The 20,834-nt window shown below is 53.0% G+C and overlaps 1 protein-coding gene across 1 annotated transcript in view; it reads left to right on the top strand.

The window, feature by feature from the left end:
- Positions 1-20,834, top strand: part of KIF25 (kinesin family member 25) — a 45,137-nt gene that overhangs the window by 15,397 nt on the left and 8,906 nt on the right. The window contains exons 4-9 of the mRNA XM_040448684.1: positions 958-1,096; positions 2,052-2,155; positions 3,586-3,674; positions 5,785-5,821; positions 14,059-14,126; positions 20,421-20,495. Of these exons, the coding sequence (XP_040304618.1) occupies positions 958-1,096; positions 2,052-2,155; positions 3,586-3,674; positions 5,785-5,821; positions 14,059-14,126; positions 20,421-20,495 (512 nt within the window). The remainder of the gene's footprint in view (positions 1-957; positions 1,097-2,051; positions 2,156-3,585; positions 3,675-5,784; positions 5,822-14,058; positions 14,127-20,420; positions 20,496-20,834) is intronic.

Below are 20,834 nucleotides of genomic sequence, written 5' to 3'. Positions count from 1 at the left end.
GGGGTGTATTTTCATACCATCGTCCGGTTGGGAGTATTGTCCACCTTTTGTTATAAACAGCGTGACCTGGGTGAAAGTCAGAAGGAAAAAAAAAAAAAAAAGATCATTATTACAACAACAAGAATGCCATCTGCAAACACGATTAGTCTGCCCTTAGAGGTTACTTTTTCCGGCCCATGCACGGCTTCAGTGCCTGCAGAACAGATTTATATAAATTAATTCTTTGCGCTCTCATCGCTGAGTGAAACGGACCCGTCTTTGACTATCGCGCGTAACTCTACCTGCGTTCCATGTAATAAAATACCGTAATTCAATTTAGTGTTGACGTTTTAGCAGAACGTTTCCCAAACGTATGGGAACAGTCTCCACGTTACAGAAAAGGAAGGTTTAACGGAACAAACGACTCTATCTCGGGTCAGCTACGATCTCGCGATTCCTTCCGTAGGAGATGTTAAGCTGCAGGACGTCCGCACCTTCCTTCTCTGGGCCAAACAGCCTTCCAGTCGCATCAGAAGGGAAGAGCCCCTGACGTGGGGGATGCTGTTTATCAGTTGCATTGTCCTCAGACTTCTCTGAAGGCTCTCGCACGTGCACCCGGACAGACGTGTGTCCCCTAAGCACGGGGTCACCACGGCGCTCACCATGGGCCCAAGACAATGTGGCTCCAAGCAGGCGGTCTGGATAATACATCAGAGCCCTGCAGCTGTGTGTGGAGGGCGACGTGGGACCGGGGCCCGGCCATCCTCACAAGCAAGTACCCAGCGGACAAAACCTGTCCTTCATCTAACTTTTGAGAACTTGAGCTTTAAGTAGATTTAGTTCATAATAAATCGGCACGTGACTGTCTTCGCCAGGCGGCTGTGTTCTTATTCTATAGCCACTTGGGAAATTATTATATATAGCGCTATGTGATTAATAATATTCACTACCTCAGTGCTGTATATTTTTGCTCTATAGGCACTGAAGCAAGACATAAAGGCACTGCATGCCTCTTTTCTGGAAGTTTTCAGGAATTTCTGGGACCACCTGCAGACAGGCCTTTCTGAAGTGGCCGAGGGGGTCCAGAGGGCACAGCTCCAACACCAGGCTCTGCTGTGTAAGCCATGGCCCCACCTGCCGGGGATTCAAGTTTCCCTCTCCTTTGACTACGCGCCCTGCCTGGGCACAGGGGCAAGAGCCAACACCCAGGCGGTTGTTGGCGTGCATGGGGGCTGCGGTCCTTGGCCACGCTCCCTCCTCAGGGAGTCCCCGTTTCCTCTGGTGACTCGAAGAGGCTTTCTGGACCTCGATGCTGTCCCTGAGCTGGCACCGTGTCCCTGCTGCACGTCCTGTGCCGGAGGCTCCTAGAGTGTGTGTGAGGCTCTGTTCGATCCGCTCAGCCCTTTCCTCACATCTGGGAAGCCCACAGCACTCGGCCGCTATTGGGTCAGGACGGGATGTGCTCAAACTACCCAACAGGCAGCTCATGGAGGGAGGTGCTTTGGCCCCGTGGCACTGTGTGAATTAAGGCATACTAGGTTTCTGTTAGCCTGACAGATATTTTAGTTTATTAGAGAGAGGAAGAGAGAGAGCGAGCGAGCGAGCAAGGGAGGGGCAGAGAGAGCGAGACACAGAATCCCAAGCAGGCTCCAAGCTCCAACCTGTCAGCACAGAGGCCGACTCTGGGGCTTGAACTCACAAACTGTGAGACCATGATCTGAGCCAAAGCCAAGCAAGAGTGGGTGCCCAACTGACTTAGCCCCCCAAGGGGCCCCCAGATATTTTAGTTCAAATCACTGAGTACCTAAGGGTCTTGTGCCTCTTCGGTGCATTCGGTTCAGGGCCTCTCCTGAAGGGTCTCAGGTGAGGTGACTCAGCCCACACAGGTGGTCCTACATGTCACGCGCTCCAGCAAAGGGGACAGTGCTGTTATTTTATGGAAAATAGTGTCTCTCGGCATTGAAAACGTGAGGTGTTTTATGGAAAGCCGGAAGGGAGAAGAGGGAGACAGGATGTAGTGCAGGCCCCCCTCCCGGAAACCTGCCGGACACGCGGGTAAACCATTGTTGCAGCTTGGCGGTCCAAGGCGGGACATCTGGAGCGATGCCTACAGGAAGCGGACTCGAGGTACCAGCTAGAGAAGCAGAGGAGGAAGGTGCTTCACAACCGTTTGGTGGTGAGTGCGGTCCGGGTTCCCAGAGGGTGGTGGCACAGGGGACCTGGGCAGGGACCCCAGTGAAAGGCCGGGGCTGGGAGGGGCACCGGGGCATGTTGGGGGTGGGGGAAGAGGTCTGCACGGGGGACTCCAGACACACAGGGGGACACTGGGACACATGGGGGGGGTGGAGGTCAACACAGGGGGGGCACCGGGGCCCGTGGGGGGGGGGGGCGGAGGTCCGCACAGGGGGCACCGGACCTAGGACTCTCAGAGCGCTGCCTTCCTCGCGAACCCCGGCCCCAGCTCTTCCTCCCCCATCCGCAGGGCGCAAAGCATGGCCCCCTCACGTTCGTCCGCGGGCTGAGCTCTGCGGCCCACGGAGTGTGCACACTCAGGTGTCCATTTCTGCACGCTGCGAGGCCAGAGCTGACGGTTTGGTGGGTGAACTTCCATGAGGTTGGGTGGTGTGGTTGAGCCCCGGCCTGGCTCACAGTCCCGTGGACCAGCAGCCCCAGGACTCGGTGGTTCCTGGGAAGATTCTCTCCCGTCCCCGGGCTCCCTCCACGGCCAGACCCGCCTGGGAGTAATTCTCCCTGTGCCTGACCCACTCCTGCGGCCGAGCTCTATACCATGACACCGGAGCGCATGCACGCTTCCTGCCGACTGCACTTTCTAAGCATCTTGGTGCCTTTTGGTCCCCGGTCTGGACAGCAGTGTCGCCCTGCCGCAGAGACCAAGGGAGAGGTGCGCGAGGGCCCCGGGAGTGAGTGGAGAAGGATGGTTTCTGGAGGACACGGTGGCGGACTTTGAGTTTCTGACGCTGTCGTGTGGAGGAAGAATAAACATCTTCGTTATGGTCCCATCGCTGTGAAAGGACCAGGGGGCAAAGGACGCGCGCACAGTGCCAGAGAGCGGGGTGCAGCGTGGAGCCAGGGGCACCCGGACGTGGTAGACCCGCGCCGTCGGGGGGTCTGGGCACAGCCTGGCCGAGGCGAGCCGGGCCGTGCGGACGTGCTCCCTTCTTCCACGTGGGGGCACGTGGAGCGGTTGTCCCACATCGTCGCCCTTTGTCTCTGAAGTACCACATCGTGCCACGATTTGGGTGAACACTTGGCGGGGTCTGGAAAAGTACCAGGTTTCAGAAACTTCTCCCAAAATGCCTCAGAAATTTGACGCGGGTCCCCATCGAGAGGTGGTTTCTGGACACTCGTCACCACACGATGATGGTTTTCCAAGTGAACACACTTCAGTGTGGATGTTTAAAAAGCCTAAAATAACGCTGACTGCTCAGTGCCACTCCGTGGGGACTTGATCAGAAGCCAAGGTGTGGGTGAGGAACATGACGCTCACGTCCCGGGGAAGCGGCCGTCAGGCCACGTTCTCTGAGGAAATAGTCTGTCCGCTCAGCCTTGCCCCTGAGCTCACAGGGACAAACTCTATTGTCGTAGGAGCTGAAAGGGAATATCAGGGTTCACTGCCGGATCCGCCCTTTGTTGCCTTTTGATAAGGAATCCGAGGATCCAGCTTCACAGAACAGGTAATTTGCTTTCGCATCGTGTGTGTGTGTGTGTGTGTGTGTGTGTGTGTGTGTGTGTGTCTGTTTTAAGGAACACAATAGAAAATGCAGCGATTTCCCACGCCTCCCATCTTCCTACCCTTGGCCCCAAAGCAGGATGTGTCTGTCCCTGGGGTGGGGGGTGGGTGGGGAGCTGCCTTGCTCATCATGATGCAGCGGGACCACCGACGTGGCCAGCCTTCTTTCAGTGCCCGGCAGGGCCAGGCTCTCACTGGTCCTCTCTCTGTATGGGGAGCACCCTCCCGTATTTACCCCAGAGGCCCCTCAGGGGCGCAGAAAGTTAACTAGTACTGACCTAGGTGTTTGTGACCTAGGCTTTTTTTTTTCTTTTTTTTTAAATTTTTTAAATGTTTATTTATTTTTGAGAGAGAGAGAGAGATAGAGACAGACAGAGTGTGAGTGGGGAAGGGGCAGAGAGAGAGGGAGACACAGAATCTGAAGCAGGCTCCGGGCTCTGAGCCATCAGCACAGAGCCCAGGGCGGGGCTTGAACTTATGAACTCTGAGACCATGACCTGAGACAAAGTTGGACGCTCAACCTACTGAACCACCCAGGCGCCCCTTGTGACCTAGAGTTTTGATGGTATTAATGAATAACGGAATTATCTGGAATCATTTTGGTTGGCTGTTTGCTTGAAAACCCTACTAAGTATGACTTTCCCTTCTTCCCGCGAGGAAACAACCCCCCATGGGAATTTCTCCCCATTGTAGCCAGATGGACTCCACATTCTAGGCCCTCCATCGGGGACGCCGCCTCACACTGTCCCCTGCTTGCGTTAGGTCAGTCCCGTCGGCAGGTCCGCAGCGAACAGGCACTGCCTTCTGCCCTGTGAGGTGGCTCGTGTCAGGGTCCTGCCCTCGTCTGCCCAAGCCTTGCTCTGCTGTAAGGGCCTCACTCGGGCTACACTGACGTTTGCATCATACGGTCTAGCACTTGGCTTGGGAAGGTCGTTAGAAGGCCCTTGGTCAGTCCTGCAGCATGAAATACAATTGGTACCTTTTTGACACTGGTTGCATATTTTTTTCTTTTCGTGGGCATAACACGTATGTCCTGTGCTGACTGGTTGCCATGTACTGTTTGTCAGAGGTCCAAAGGACCTGGAAACACAGCCGCCAGCAGCTCCAGACTGTGGTGTTTTCACGTACGCGTAGCTTTCCCGTTGCTGATGTCGGGCCGCTGCTTAGACACAGAAACGTGTCTGCCGTTGCGGGGAGTTGTGCCGGACGCCGTTGCTCCTGGCTGTCTAGCTTCTCAGAGCTTCCCGAGCGGCTCCCTGACCTTGTGCCTGTGTTCCTACATCATTTACGTTCATTTAGCTTCCATCTCTGCGACACGTTGCCTTTTGCCAGATTCATGATTGCCTTCAAACGGCCAAGGTCCTGAAGGTGGAGATCTTGGTGTGACGTTGTGTGCACATCAGTCAGCCCCACAGCTGCACTTGCAGGAGGCATCGGGTTGTAGATCTGTCCGTCTCTCCCGCACGACACAAGAAGGGAACGTAGAATGAAAAGCAGAGGCAGAAGAGAAAACGTTGGCAGAGAACGTGGGAAGGACGGAGGAGAGACGAGAATGAGGAGCAGGGAGAAAATCTGAGACGCTGATACAAGAGCAGGGGTGAGGGGCAGAAGTAGGGGTGACGAGACAAACCCAAAGGCAAGGAGAGGACGGGGGCGGGAGGGGAGAGGACAGGAAGCGACCACAAAAGGAGGGCCCGGCAGAAATGACAGTGGCAGGGGCGCCTGGGTGGCGCAGTCGGTTAAGCGTCCGACTTCAGCCAGGTCACGATCTCGCGGTCTGTGAGTTTGAGCCCCGCGTCGGGCTCTGGGCTGATGGCTCAGAGCCTGGAGCCTGTTTCCGATTCTGTGTCTCCCTCTCTCTCTCTGCCCCTCCCCTGTTCATGCTCTGTCTCTCTCTGTCCCAAAAATAAATAAACGTTGAAAAAAAAATTAAAAAAAAAAAAAAAAAAAAAAAAAAGAAATGACAGTGGCAGAGAAGAGTTTGGGGATTAGGGAAAGAGAAGGACCCTCCACAGTGATGTGCGTGGTCATTATTGTCATTGTTTTACCCCCAGCTCTGTGCCTGCGGAAGTGGTCCACGCCGTCGATGATGTGAGTCACGTCTCCAGCACGCCGCACTTGGAGGAGCTCCCTGTGTGGTGGTTCCCGTGGGCCCAAGAAACGTCCACCCCTGGGCGTAAACCAGAGACGGGTGAACATAGGAGAGTTCCCCCCTTTATTCCGAGCCTCCTCAGATAGCAAAGACGGGTTCTGTGTCCGGATTTCCACTGGAGTGAGAAATTAACGCAGGCTGGGTGCGCGTCCCTTGTGCGAAGCCGCGGGCCTCCTCACTGTAGGTGTGTGTGTGTCAGGAAAGCCCCTCTGCTCTCGCTGGTTTTCCAGCCCCCAGGTCAGCCAGCGCACGAAAGGACGGAACCTGTGGTCTGAGCATAAGGCAAGAAACACAAGCGTGGAACCGATGTGGCTCCTCATGAACCGTGTCGTTTTAAAATTATGAAACGGACGTGTCTGCTATCAGCCCACAATTTTGTTTTCGCTTTAGAACCTGCGTGTTTCTTAGCTTTATCGACCCAAAAGGCCTGGAAGCAACAGTGGGAAGCCCAGCACCCAGACCGTGGTTTCCACCTGCTGGGAGTACAGGATGCGCCCGGGACACAGGCTGTGCCGGGCAGTAAAGCGAGTAGGGAAGACGGTGGGGTTGTGTCCACAAATGCAGAAGGGATGCCCACTGACGTAGGGTGAAATAATGGAGCTCAAGACGTGACTGGAGCCAGGTTGAAAAAGTACAGAATTCTACGCAAACCTTCAGTTCACAAGTACTACCGTCTTTAAATCTCATTGATGGCCTTTGGAGAGGGCTAGAACATCGGTCTATCACTCTAAAAAATTACAAAGAAGTAAACATTTATGATGCCTTTCCTGTATGAAATGCGTTTCAGGGTAAATAAATAGTTGGCGAGAGAAAGTTTTTCTTTTCAGAAGATTCTAGCTAATCAATTCAGAGTAAGTGATAAGAATAGAAGTCACCACTCGAAAGCCCTAATAGGTCTGGGTGACAGTCTTCAGTGGGTGCTAGACGGTTAGGGGACAGCAGGATCTTTACCACGGAAGGTTCCAGAACCCAGAGCACTCGAAGTTTCACAGACGGAGAGATGCTCAGACGTGAGGAGGTGGCCACGGGCCATGAGGTCACAGACAGAGAGACGCTGAGATGTGACGAGGTGGCCACAGGCCATGAGGTGCTACAGTCCCACCAGTGAAGAGACTGGGCTGCAAAGTTGAGCCCACATCTAATGGAGTCTGGGGGTCTGCCATTTTGAACAAGAGGAAAGAAATCAGCCAAGTCAGAACGTGAGACACTTCACAGGACAAGTGACCCGATTCCTCTGAGAAATCAGTAACGCCAAGAAGGGCAGAGGAGGCAGAATGGGAGACGCCCCAGGCTCGTAATCACAGTCTCTGAACAAGTCAGCTGTAAACCACATTTTGGGGACAACCAGAGAAATCAGACTACGTGTGGGTTTGTATTAACTGCCTGAAGTGAGATGGTAATGGCATGGGGGCTGTGCAGAACAACTGAGTCCTCATGAGTGAAATCCAATGCTGTGTTGTCTGGTATTTAAATTAAAATATGCTAGGGGAGTGGGAGGTGGGTTGAGCGTCTGTATGAAACAAGATGGGCCAAATGTCAAGAGTGCCGGGTGAGGCCTCTCGTTATCCTGTTTCCTCCAGTTTTGTGCATGGTTGAGCGTCTCCGTAAATAAACGTGAAGATACGTTGGGCTTGCACTTCGCTGCCGCTTGTTACGACCATTGCTGCATGAGTCTAGAAAGCGTGTGGAAGGTGAACTCTCAGCTGTATTGATGCCCAGACCCTGGTCCTCTAGACCGCGGTGCCGGGTGGAAGCCGCGAGGGGCTGCCCCCCCCCCGCCCCCCAACAGGGTCCGTCGTTGGAGTCCGTCTTATGGTGGTCGCATGTCATAATCTGCAGTGACTCTTCCTAAAGCCACTTCGGTTCACGGATCGACGGCTTTCTTTTTGCACAGCAGCCCAGGAAACCGTTAGAGCGGTATTGAAAACTCTTTCAACAGTCTCTGCAAATAAGCACTTTAAAAAGTCCTTGTTTTGAAGGATTTTTTTTTTTTTTTTTGGTCTATCACTTGATGCGTTGTCTGTCGCCTTAAATACCAGTACGACTGAGTCAAGCAAAAGGAGACAACTTAAATTCTCATTGTTAGGAATTTGAGTGAAAAGGAGCCCTGATGCATCCTGTTAAATCTCCTTCTATAGGCGCAGACGCGGAGTATCCGTGGTCGAGTACTCGTCCTTTCTGCACCGTGCGTGATCTGCGGGTGTACTGGTTGACCTTCAGTTTTTAGTGGGAGAATGTATTCCGAGCCCGAGACCTGGCCCTCACGTGCTTTATAAAGACCTGTTGTCGTCTCTGCTTTCTATTATAGATGTTCTTTGTCGTGTGTTCAACTCGTGACTGTCCTCTCCGGTTCCTGTCAAATTCCCACTGAATTTTCAAATTCAGAAGCTTGAGGGTTTTGTGTTTCCTTTTATTTTACGCATCAAGATAACATTTCTTTTGATTGGGTCATTTTGGATTTTCTTTGAAGGACTGAGTGGAACCCAAGTTGTGTTTTAACTTAATCGAGCTGCTGGTTCCGGAGCTTTGTGTCACTAAATGTGCGGAGAAGGCGAGCGGTCAGTGTAGTGACCTCCGGGCTCTGGGCTCCCACGGGTGCTCCCGAGTCTGAAGAGCGTGAGAGTCCGTGTCACACGTGTGGCACAGCGTTGCGTTGCAGTTTGCGACCTAACCCAACATTGAATCGTTGGCGATTCACACTGTAAATAAAATCAGTCTCGCGGGGAGGAGTCTGGCCACTGTCCCTAGTTCTCGGTGGCTGTCTTCAGGGTTAGTTAGGTGCATTTCCCACTTAACATGCATCTGCTTGTTTGACAATCAGATATGGAAGAAGAGATTTGCAGCTTTGTCTGCTTGTCTGTGGCTCCCCCTTATTTTTCACTCTTATCACGCCATTCAGTTTGACGGTCACAGGCTTGACTTTCCGAACACAGCTAAGGAAGCCTAGGGGTCAAATGATTTTCCTGCAAATATCTGCAGCTGAGGTCAAAAACATTTTCTGAGAGGCGCGTGACAAAGACTGATGGGGTTTGACATCCCTAAGACAAAATCGTTAATGATCAAAGTTTCATAGGGTCCTTAACTTGTCCCCTAACCGAGGCTCACCTGGTCCTCGCCGTAACCGTGATGGCGGCGACATCTGCCGGCAGCTTCAGCTCACGCAGAAAGCAGAGACGTGCGGTCACGCCCCGGATACTCCGGTGTCTGGTGGGATGAGGCGTGAAAGCACGCTGAGGGAGACCTCTGCATCTCGAGCCGGTATTTGGGGATGCTTGCATGAGCTCAAACATAGAACATCCCAACCTGAGCTCCGCATTTTCCCTGCGGACACACCCTTACTCCCGTCTCCCCATCTTCGCAAGGGAAAGTCATCCGCCCGGTGTCCGGTGCCAGAAATGTGGGGGTCCCTGTGGACTCTTGCCTCATGAGTGCCCCTCAGATCCTGTTGGTTCTGCAGGAGGAATCTCCCCTGGGTCTGATTTAGTTCATTCCCATCGCTCTCACACTTGGGGCCGCACTCCTGTCCCTGGGCCTCGCCGACCTCGCCCTCCCGAATCTCCGATCCGCTCTGTGGCTGGGGAGAGCAGTCCTTGAAGATGCAGTTTGGTCAGATACGTGGGCCTCCTGGCTTGAAGAAGAAACTGGGAAGTCTCAATTCTGACCTCTGTTTGTGCAGAGGAACTTGCGCGTTGCTCCCAGCTACACTGGCCTTGAACGTGACAAGCCCTTCGCTGCCTGCAGGACTCATGCGCTTTCCTCCTTCCAGAATGCCCTTCCGCTCAGCCTGCCTGGGCATCCCAGTCTGAATGAGACCATCTGTGTCCCCCCCACCCCCGCATCTATTTACTTCTCTGGGGTTCTTGGTGGAATCGCACATAACTTTCTGCCGCTGATTTGTGAAGTTCGTCTGCACCCCCACGTGTAGGCCTCACCCTCTGTTCGCCATGACACTCGGTTCTAGATCTGGCGTGGCCGTGTCTCCATGCACACGAGCGAATGATACACACGCTTCTAGTTCATTCCACAGCCTGGGGCTTTCTTGTCCGTTCTGCCACCAACGAAACAGGATAGGAATCGGAAGACCGGAGTCACAGGCTAACTGTGCACCTCGGCTCTGTCACTCGGCTTCTTGGGGCCTGTGAAATCCGCTCTTCCCTGCGGTGAAATTGTGGGTGTAAGAGGGGCTTTCTAGAACCCAGATTTAGTGTCTCAAGTATGAACCAATTGTGAAGAATTGAAAATCGTTACAACAGCTCGTGTGTGACTTACACAGACTTTGCTCGGAACAAGATGTTTGCATTTTTGAGGAGTTACAAGGATTCAAGGAAGAAATTCTCTTTGCCTTCCCGTCAGCTTACTTCAAGCTCAAGCTCTGTATCTTACATTTTCTTCTACTGGTCAGTTATTTATGGCTTTAAATCGGATTCACAAAGAATTTGTCCCTCATCCCGTCTCCAGCGTGCGCACCATCCCAGGAAAGGGCACACCCCTCTGCCGGAAGACCCATTGCCACGGCCGAGTGCCCTCCACCGGACTGTCCTTATTTCACTCGGTGTCTGAAAATGACCCTCTTCTGCGTAACGTCTCTGGAGTAGGTACTACAGAGTTCCTAATATTTTCTCCTTTCGTAGGTAACTAATTTATCCAAATTTTAGAACCATGGACTTAGCGCCTAACCCTGTGGGGCGCACCAGGGCCGACCCCGTTGCTGGCACATTTCCTAGATGGCAGGAAATGGGGCTTGGAGAAGATAAATGAGCACCCAGGGTCACACAACAAGTTGTACCAGAGTCCGAATTAGCAAATAGGGTCTATACTAGGTGTGAAGAAGTCTGTGGCTGCTTCTTACCCAAAGACCTTCAAGAAGTGTGGAGCCGGTGACTGTCTGTGGTCCTGGCGGCCCCTGCGGTGCTGGGTGATGGGCAAGGTGGGGCTGGATGCCACAGCCAGGCATTGAAGCAGCCGGCAGGCTCGGGCCCATGTCTTGTCCCCGCTCCGCCGAGTAGCCACGGACCAGCACACCAGTCCGCGCACTCGTACGCACGTGTGCCCTGCGAGTGGACACCCTCCCGGGCTGGGTCCCTGATCTCCGAGGGGATGCCGTGGGAGGACGTCTGGGAGCGTAAGAACACTCGGCCCAGCCTGTGGGTCACTTCTGCGAATCCGTCGCCCAGCGTGGAAACTGGAGTGTGGCAATGATTTACGTGACCCCCTCCTCCCCTCCCCGTCTGAGGTCATCACCAGTTCAAATTTTATTTCAATAGTGTCTTGCATTGAATATTGATGTAGATGCCAATAAAACCTATAAATTATACAATGTTTATAAGTACCTAGAATACTGGTATAACGTCAGGAAGACGACGACCGACTGCACCGGGCGCCTTCCACATGCCCCCCCCCGGGCAGCCTTGCAATTCCATGAGGCAGGTGTGCCCATCACAGCGGTGCCCGCAGGTCTGCGTTGACCATCTCGGAGTACCCGGCCGCTCCCCTCCTGGGAGGAAGGATGCCAGAGGGCAAGAGGCTGAAATTTTGGATGAAGGGAAATTATCTTAAAAGGCCGCGGGAAATGAGTCTTATTTGTGAGGAGAAGGGCGTTGAGTGCTATGAACAAGGAGGCATTTGCTCGGAAAGGAAGGGAAGAACATTTAAGCTGTGTTTGGGAAAATGAGACTTTGCTCTTGGAATCATTTCAGATGTTGCTTAAAATGTAGTGATCACACCGTAGGATGACATTCTAAATAGCCAGGGAAGCTTCTGGACTCATGCTTGTTTTTATGGCTTCTTATGTTCCTTATAGGGTGTCCCTTGAGCTTTTGGGTGAGACGTTGTAAACCTTAGCGTTTCCCATTTGTTTTTCTTTATGGTTAAAACGCAGACATTTGAAGACGTCAGTAAAACACATTGGGGTGTGTGTTTCTGCGCCGTTCATCCTGAGGGGCTAGGGTTACGTCTTGGCACAATATTAAAGGAATACCACCACGAAAGTATGCCTCAAGCGGGGAGCGAGGGGCCGAGGCTGGTGGTCAGATCCTGGGTCCGGGTGCCAGGTGTGGCTTCTGCTCTGAAGACGGTGTCAGTGCCTTACTGCTCGGTCCTGTGTCTTCCTGCGGAGTTTGGGAGTTAAAAAGATTTAGGAGGGGCGCCTTGGGGGTTCATCCGGTTGAGCGTCTGACTAGCTCAGGTCATGATCTCGCGGTTCATGGGTTCGAGCCCCGCGTCGGGCTCTGTGCTGACATGCTGACAGCTCAGAGCCTGGAGCCTGTTTCGGATTCTGTGTCTCCCTCTCTCTCTGCCCCTCCCCTGTGCTCTCTCCCTCTCTCTCTCTGTCTGTCTCAAAAATAAATAAACATTAAAAAAAATTTTTTTAAGATTTAGGAGCTGCTTCCTTCATAGGGGTATTACTGTTATTATATACTAATATTACTGGTATCATAAGGGGACAGACAGCCCCTGCGGCAGCTTCTGGCACACTGTCGGTGCTCAATAAATCCTCAGTGGAGAACTGAACTCTCCGTTAGCGACTCCCCTGAGGATAAGACCTCTTCCTTGAAAGCCGTGTTGAGACATAGCCACCCCCAAACCTTCGGATAGTAACTAGATAAGGTGCCCGGGCAGCGGCGGCCGTGTGACGGGACGGGGGGCCCCAGTCACGGACCGCTGCTCCGTCCTGGCCAAAGTCCCCGTGGACGGGTTTCCGGTCCTTTCTGCTCTGACGTACTTTCCCTGATGGTAGCAAACGGCCTCCCACTCTGCCACCCCCGGCTGGCAGCTTGAGATAAGGCCTTGAATGGTGCACCCACAGCTTGATGTCCTGTCACTATCTCCTCACACTCTTCAGTTGAGGCGACTTATCCCCTTCTTGTCAGATGTACACGTTGGAAAGATTTCCAAGGCAGTGACGTAAAGCGTGGACTGGAAGGAAGGCCACTGGGCTGGAGACGGAGAGACCAGCGCAGGGGGGAAGCCAGGGACCATCTCGTCAGCCCGCGCCCCCCCCCCCCCCGCCCCAGGAGCAGCAGCAACGGGTGTCGGGAAGGGAAGGCCCACGCGAGATGCTTCCGGTGAAATCCAAGGCCTAACTATCGAGTGTGTTGGCAAGGCCACCGCTGAATAATTTTTTCAAAGCTCGTCTTACCCACACGCACACCTGTGTGCCTGTAGCATTTCACGTTTGATCACGGGGACGGCGCGGCCTCACCTCGCTGGCCAGGTCAGCACCTGAACCGGCGGCCCTCGCAGATCCAAACGCAACCGCACGCGGCCCCCACGGCCCGGCCCGCGCCGCTGGCGGGAAGTAACAACCACGTCTAGAGCAAATGGCATTGAATTCCACAGCTTATGCCCTCAGCGCCTACCCAGGCCGCTTTCTGGACACGCATTTATTTTTGCAGATACGCGTATATGTGAAGGGACCCGCAGGGAGCCGGGAAGGCACACCCTCCAGTGGCTGTCACGGAAAAATCAAATGTTGGTTGGTTTTCACTTCTTGCTACAGGCCTGGTCATGAATTTGCATTTTGTCTTAGAATTGGAACCCATTCGGAATGTGTATTTTTGTTTCCGCGCTTCAGGAGAAGTAATCTTAATGTTGCGTTTCTTGTTGAAGACAGCCTTTGCTCGTGTCCACACAAGATGGCATTGAAGGAGACAGCGGGGCAAGACCCAAAGTCCACGCGTTTTAAAAGCAAAACTTTTAGCTCCACCAGTTATAATGAAATAACATGTCCGAGATGGGACTTCGTCGGTCCTGGGAGAGTCTCATGCCTCACTCGAGAGGTCAAGTGCCCGCAGAGGCCCCTCCCTGGGCCGCTGCACCCCCGCGGGCCGGGGCCCGCCCGTCTGTAGCAGAGAACGAGCTCCTCCGGGCGTTCCTCGCGGAGGCGACTTTCCTCTCGTACCAGCGCCCGGCCGGCGTGTCCCCTAGAGGGGAAGGAAATGTTACAGTCCCTGGGGACCATCTGGTCGCTGTCTTAGTTACTCAATTGTGCGGTTCAGTAAAATGCATCCGTAGACAATCCGTAAACCGGGCGTGGCTGCGTTCCACCAAAACTTTGTTTACAAAAACTGGCGACAGGCTGGATTGGCCCGAGGGCTGTGGTCTGTCAACCCCTGCTCAGTGTTCCCAGTGCAGCACTGGCTGTGTCTTAACTGCCTTGTTTACGCTTTTTTATTAGGAAACAGTCCTGGTGAAATGTGATCGGGCCGCTCACCCGCCGATTAATAACACTTATAGTTTTGAGAGGTAAGTGCTTTGACACAGAAAACAAAGTCACGCAAACATAAATCTTGCATTAGCATTTGGTTAATGAAATTCACAATTTATCCCATCATTTGCACTAATTGCTAATGAGCAAAGGCAATTGAGTGGAGAAAGCATGTCTTGTCTTTTTTGTTTGTTTAAGTGTATTTATTATTTTGAGACAGAGAGGGTGAGCGGGGGAGGGGCAGAGAGGGGCGAGAGAGAATCTCAAGGAGGCTCCACGCCGACAGCGGCGAACGGGACGCGGGGCTCCAATTCGCGAACCGTGAGATCATGACCTGAGCCGAAGTCAGATGCCTGACTGAGCCCCCCAGGCGCCCCAAGCTTGCCTTTGCGACAAGTAGCGGCGAAGCAGTGGGTGAGCCTGCAAACAGGAAATGAGCCTTGGTCTGTGCACCACACTTTTCAGTGTTTGTGTATTTATTTTGAGAGAGAAAGCGTGAGCGCGTGCGAACGGGGGTGGGGCCGAGAGAGAGAGGGAGGCGCAGAATCGGAAGCAGGTTCCAGGCTCTGAGCTGTATGCACAGAGCCCGACGCGGGGCTCAAACCCACGAACCGCGAGATCACGACCTGAGTTGACGTCGGACGCCCAACCGACTGAGCCACCCACACGCCCCTGTGGGTCACACCTTTTGCAAAGAAGTAACTGACATGGAATCTAGACCTAAATATAACGCATAAAACCACAACACTTTCAGAAGATGACTCAGGAGAAAAGTCTTTGTGACCTCGAGTTAAGCAAAGAGTTCCCAGAAATGCCACGAAAAGCGCGATTTATATAAGAAAACGATGTATCGGGCTTTGCCACAGACACCGTCGGCTCTGTGTGTGTGACGTCACCAGGAGAAAGGGCAGGCGAGCCCCAGGCCCGAGCAAACCTTTGGAAATCACAAAGCTTACCAAGCACTTGTACCCAGAGAGGAAGAGATCAGACCACGCCGTAAGCAGGTGGGCAAAGTGTCAGTACAGACGTTGCAGCCGAGAGACGCCGGCGTCCTTAGTTTCGTGGGAGGGCCGGCTGGAAGCCACCGGTCCACGTGGCCCAATGCCGAAACCACGGGCTGGTGGCTGGAGGTGTCAGCGTGGTTGATGCAGATGAAGGTGGCACCGCCCCTTTGGACCCGGTGTTCTGTGACATGAAACGCGCTTTCTAAGTGACCCAGACCTTCTGGAAGAGACAAAGGCCTGAGGGTGGAGAATAAGCCAGACTCTGCCAGGAGCTGGGAGGCGGGAGGGGTTGTCCACCGAGAGGCCACAAGAGAGGCCACAGGGGAGGCCACGGGGGAGACTCGTGCCGAGAGCTGCTCTCCGTCTCGGTGGCGGCCTTGTGTGCACTCGTCCGTGCCCACGGAGCCGCCGCCTCCGTGTCCGAAGCACGGGATCCATTAAAAAAATTTTTTTTTTCAACGTTTTTATTTATTTTTGGGACAGAGAGAGACAGAGCATGAACAGGGGAGGGGCAGACAGAGAGGGAGCCACAGAATCGGAAACAGGCTCCAGGCTCCGAGCCGTCAGCCCAGAGCCCGACGCGGGGCTCGAACTCACGGACCGCGAGATCGTGACCTGGCTGAATTCGGACGCTTAACCGACTGCGCCACTCAGGCGCCCCCAGGATCCATTTTAAAAATACAGTCAATGTTTCAAGGAGACCTGAGGAGGCAAGTGGGCTAATTGTGACGTGTGGGTCCTGATTCAATCCGTAAACTCTGATGCTTTTTTTAACAAGGAAGCTGAAGTGGCCGTGTGGACTTCAGACACGACACCACCGGGGAAAGGGGGCCTTCCTCAGAGGAAAGGGGCCGGCTGTCAGCGCCAGCTTCTCGTCCGCAGCCCGGCTGCCTCTCCTCGTGCACCTGGAGCGTTCCCTCCCGTGGGCCTTCGGGGCCACCTGTGTCTCGCCGGGCGTTTCGGGTCCTGTGTTGTCTGTGCTCCGAGCGAGAGGAGGGCGAGGCGGGCCACGCCACCCCAGCCCGCTGCCACGGGGCGGGTCTTCAGTCCCCCTCGTGTTCCTGTGGCTTCTCACATGTTCCAAGCACGTCTGTGCAGGTCCCGGGGCTTGGCCTTGTCAGGAGCCCCTGGGCGGGCACCGCAGGTGGAGAAGCCAGGGCCGGCCGCTCACACGCCTTTCCAGGGTCAAGTCTGGGCCGTCGTGTGCCTGCCGCAGCCGTGGGACCCAGGAAGGGGGGCAGGGCGCTGGGGGCGGGGACGCGTCTGTCGGTGTCACGGGGACCCTGTTTTGGGGAGCCGGTGGGGGGGGCAGCACGCCACACACATTGGGGTCAGACTGAAGGGGAAGGTCTCGATTGTGGTGTTTGGGCTGAACAAAAAAAAAGAAAGGAAGGAATTTGTGCCAGTCGCTGTCCATCCAAGCAAGAAGCAAGAATTCACACTTAAATCTCCGTAAGAATTTATTCCGGGGAAGAATTTATTCAGGATTGTCCCACTTCAAAATCAGCAGAGCATATGGGTCTTATGAAATCAGAACACTGTTTATTTTATAAGAGCTTTTGACGGAACTAATAAATGTCAAAATATTTTATTTCGGGGTTGAAAGAAACTCTCAACAGTTTCAGTACTTAGCCCCTTTTTAAAAATAAATATGTGTGAAGGGGAAAATACGTTCCTTCCTAAAAAACTCAGGAAAAGTATGAACGGGCCCAGAGTCAGAAGACCGCGGCTATCTTCTAAGTGGGATAAAAATACATTATTATTTTTCAAAATGGCAAATTAAAAGTGGCAGCCATTGACCCAAAATGCCATAAGAAAAATAAGAAGTAATTTCATTATTTTGAGCATAATGGATGTATCAGGTAGTTGAAGGACTCTTGGCTGTGTCCCCCCGTTACACGCATTCATGCTGTGATGTCCCCACACGTTTGCGTCGATTCCCGGGGTCGTGAGTTCGAGCCTTCCCTGAGCTCATGTTACGGGCTGGTGGGGCTGGAGGTGAGCTGACGGTGTCTGCACCAGTCCTGATGTTCTGTTAACCAGGCGTTAACCAGGCAGAGAAGAGAGGACATTCTGGTAGGGAGACAAAAGGGTCAAAGGCACAGAGGAGATAGGAGCAGAGGGTCAGAGACCCCCCTGACCCCCACAGGGTCAGGACCGCAGTGTGGCCGGGCGCACCCTGGAGACGGTGGGGGTGCTGGCTGTGTGGAGCGGACCCCCAGGACGGCTTCGCCTTCCCCCTGGCAAGTGAAGATTGGGTTAGCCCTGCCGGTCAGCTGGCCCGCCCCCCCCCCCCCCCCGGCCCCCGTGCCCACAGCTTCCCGCCAGGACGTGCTTGGACCTGGGGCCTCCCAGCTTCTGGCCTCCACCCAGCTTCTCTGGTGGGAGGCCGGACACCCTGTCGGGCAGCTAACAGCCTCCTGCACCTTTTTGTCCAGTCAGCTCGCGTCTCTAGATGTGTTTCTACAAGATACAGAGAGGACTCCTGATGTAAGAAGAAATACAGGGAACGTGTTCCTGCGTAAGGAACACGTAAGAAACGGAAGGAGATGTCACAACACAATCAGCATTGGCCTTTTTCTTTGTTTTCCAGAGCACTTTGTATGTTAGGGATATTGATCTCTTGTCTGTGATTTAAGTTGCAACCGTTTTTCCAAGTTTGTTAGTTTATCTTGTTTTTGCTTCTGACAGCTCTTACCTGTGCCAAAGCTGTCCCCCTGTTAACTTAATTACAGTGACAAAGGCCACCAGGTTAGAGAAGAATAAACCCACGTGTTCTAATATCTGTGTGGTTTGACTTCTCACCTTAAACTTACGACCTGTCTGGAACATCCTAGAATAGTGTCTAAGGGATGGATCCCATTTTACGTTTTTCCACGTACCTCCCCACTTAGTGACACCACTTAGTGAAACACATCTTTTCCCCGCTAATCTGAGATGCTTCCTTTATGATACAGCTGGCACACGCGGGTCCAGTTCTAGACTTGTCTCGGGTCCCCTGGACGCCCCCTCCCCCGGCTCAGGTGCACGGCCACAGCCTCGGGTGCAGGCTTCACAGCACACGGAGGGTCCCCAGGGACAGTCCCACCCCTGCTCCTTCTCTCCCCCCCTCCAGGGTTTTCCTTTCTGTTCTGACCTCTTGTTTTGCCAACGCAATTGTATAATCACATTACCTGGCTCCAGAGAAAAGCGTGATGGCATCTGTGGTATTTGGGGGGTGTTTTTGGGGGGGAGTAAGGCAAGTTTAGAAACGAACTTTGGAAAAGACTGACTTCTTCACAGAGTTGAGTCTTGCTGTCCAAGTACGTGGTCTGTCTTTTTATTTGCTTGAGTTCGGTTATGTCTTTCAGGAGAGTTTTAGAGTTTTCTCCGTAAAGGATGTGAACATTGCTCCTGAGGGTTATGGCTGGGTTTTCAGTTTGCTTTCCTCCTGCCATCGGTGGGAACTTCCTCCCACGGTATCTTCTGACTCAGCTGTTCGTGTGCCCGAGTGTGACTGATGTTTGCACGGATCCACGAGGCCCGCCACCTCTCTCACCGCCCCTGCGCAAAGTTGCGTCCTTTGACTCTGGAGGGGCCGGTGCACGACCACACGTCACGTCCAGTGGAGTCAGTGTCCCACCCGGATCTATGTCATCGCTTCCCTGTGTCCACCTGGGCTCCTGAGTAATGACTCGATACAGTGTTACCAAGTGCAGGTGGCACAGGGCCCTTGACCTTGGCTTCACGTTGGTGGCAAAGACCTGAGTGTTTAAGTAAGACGTTCACAAAGCCTCAACTAGTTACTATTTAGGAAAAGTTTGCCGACCCCTACTATAGATTAGAGATTTAGAAGATGTTTGGCCAGTGGCCGTGGGAATGCCTTGTTTGAATCGTGATTTTTAAAGGCTGACAGGAAAAATAAACCCGCCGGAGAGCTGGAGAAATGTCAGAGAACGCTGGACGGCTTTGGGGGTGACAGTAAGGAATTACTGCTAGTTTTCCAAAATGTGGTGACGGTGACATTGTGATGTTTTTGGAACAGTCACGTCCTTTTCAGACACACATCGAAACATTTGCAGACAAAGCAGATGGACACGAGGCCAGCTTCAACCGGCTGCGGGCGGAGGGCGGGTTTGTGCAAAGTAGACGGGCCCTGGGGAGTTGGGGGACAAGTTAAAAAACAGATTCAAGAGCTCAGCATCGCACCCCTTGCTCCAAACGCCCTCCTGATCATGCATGATGACCCACATTGTATAAGGGATGCCTCTGAAGTTTAAAATTAATCCCGCTTTGGGGCGCCTGGGTGGTTTGGTCACTTAAGCGCCAACTTCGGCTCAGGTCATGATCTCACGGTTGGTGGGTTCGAGCCCCGCGTCTGGCTCTGTGCTGACAGCTCGGAGCCTGGAGCCTGCTTCGGATTCCGTGTCTCCCTCTCTCTCTGCCCCTCCCCCGTCCATGCTCTTTCTCTCCCTCAAAAATAAATAAACATTAAAAAGTAAAATAAAGTTAATCCTGCTTCTAGAGATAACAGGGATCAACTGGACATTATGAAACGTTTTAAAAATGAAAGAAGAGAAAAGTTTGGTTCCAGCCGAATACAAACCTGTATTTCAGGAGCCTAAGCTTGGATGCAGGGTGCACTCGATTCAGTACATCTGCGCCCGGCGTGCTTTGCGCGCTCGGTAGTCTGGCACAAAGCCCGCTCTGCGACTGCATTCCGGTCTTGTTTCAAATTGTGCAGTGAACTGCATTTTTTGGAAGTCCTTCCTGCTTGGCTGTATTTGTGGGAGCTTCTAAACACAGAGCCACACTGATTCCCTCACACAGCAGACACCCCATCCTGGTGCCCAGCTAACCTGGGGCCTAGGAAAACAATACTGTTTGTTAAGAGCTCCAGCATAAAAATCAAACACTGTGTATCAAATGTTGCCTGGAGTATGATTTTTACACTATTATTGTTGGACCCACTTAAGTGGAGCTAATTTAGTTCCGGGATAATTACATGGTATCCTTTCTTTCTTTCTTTCTTTTTCTTTTTTTTTTTTGCTTTTTTTTTTTTTTTTTTTTTTGTTGTTTTGTTTTTTTTTTTTGTTTTCAAACATTAATAATTTTTCTTATTGTGTTTTTTTAAAAAAGGAGACAATTCTTCCGTCTTCCTTAACCTCTGTTAGCTGGAAAGGCCATGGAATTAACTTTTTCTTGTTGAAGAAAAAAAAGGATCTTGACGATGTTGGGGCTCATATGGGAAGTGGATGAAGATAGTGTTCTCGGCAGGTTTTCCTGTTTGGTTACTGAGGTAAATCTCTTTTTCTTCCAACTGTGCATCATCTTCCCTGTGCCTCTCAGAGTTTATGGCCCCGCGGAATCCCAGCAAGTGGTATTTGGGGATGTGTGCCCCCTGCTTACGTCACTCTTGGACGGGTGAGTTATAATATCTCCAAGGTCAGTGATCACAGTTACAGGCAGATCTCATTCCTGCTACAGGATGAGTGTATCACGTTAGAGCCTGAGCATTTTATACAACGCAGAGCAACCCGTAGCCCCGTTGTTGATTAGTGGCCATGGGCGGTGGGGGGGGGGGGCGGGGTGTGTCAGGAGAAGGGCCAAGCGGGACTCGAGGGAGGGCGTCCGTGAGCACACCTGCCTCGGGTCCTAAAGATGTTCTAGTCACGTGTGTGCGGGCTCACGGCCGTGAGCACCTGCTCTGGTTGTCTCTGGGATTCTTTGTGCATTTTAGAATTTTCAGGAGGTCTGTGAAGC

The sequence above is a fragment of the Herpailurus yagouaroundi genome, unplaced genomic scaffold, assembly GCF_014898765.1.
Source record: "Herpailurus yagouaroundi ecotype Mexico unplaced genomic scaffold, PumYag 198, whole genome shotgun sequence".
NCBI classification, from domain to species: domain Eukaryota; kingdom Metazoa; phylum Chordata; class Mammalia; order Carnivora; family Felidae; genus Herpailurus; species Herpailurus yagouaroundi.
Note: the sequence above shows the minus strand (reverse complement) of the source record. Positions and strands in the feature narration are given on the sequence as shown.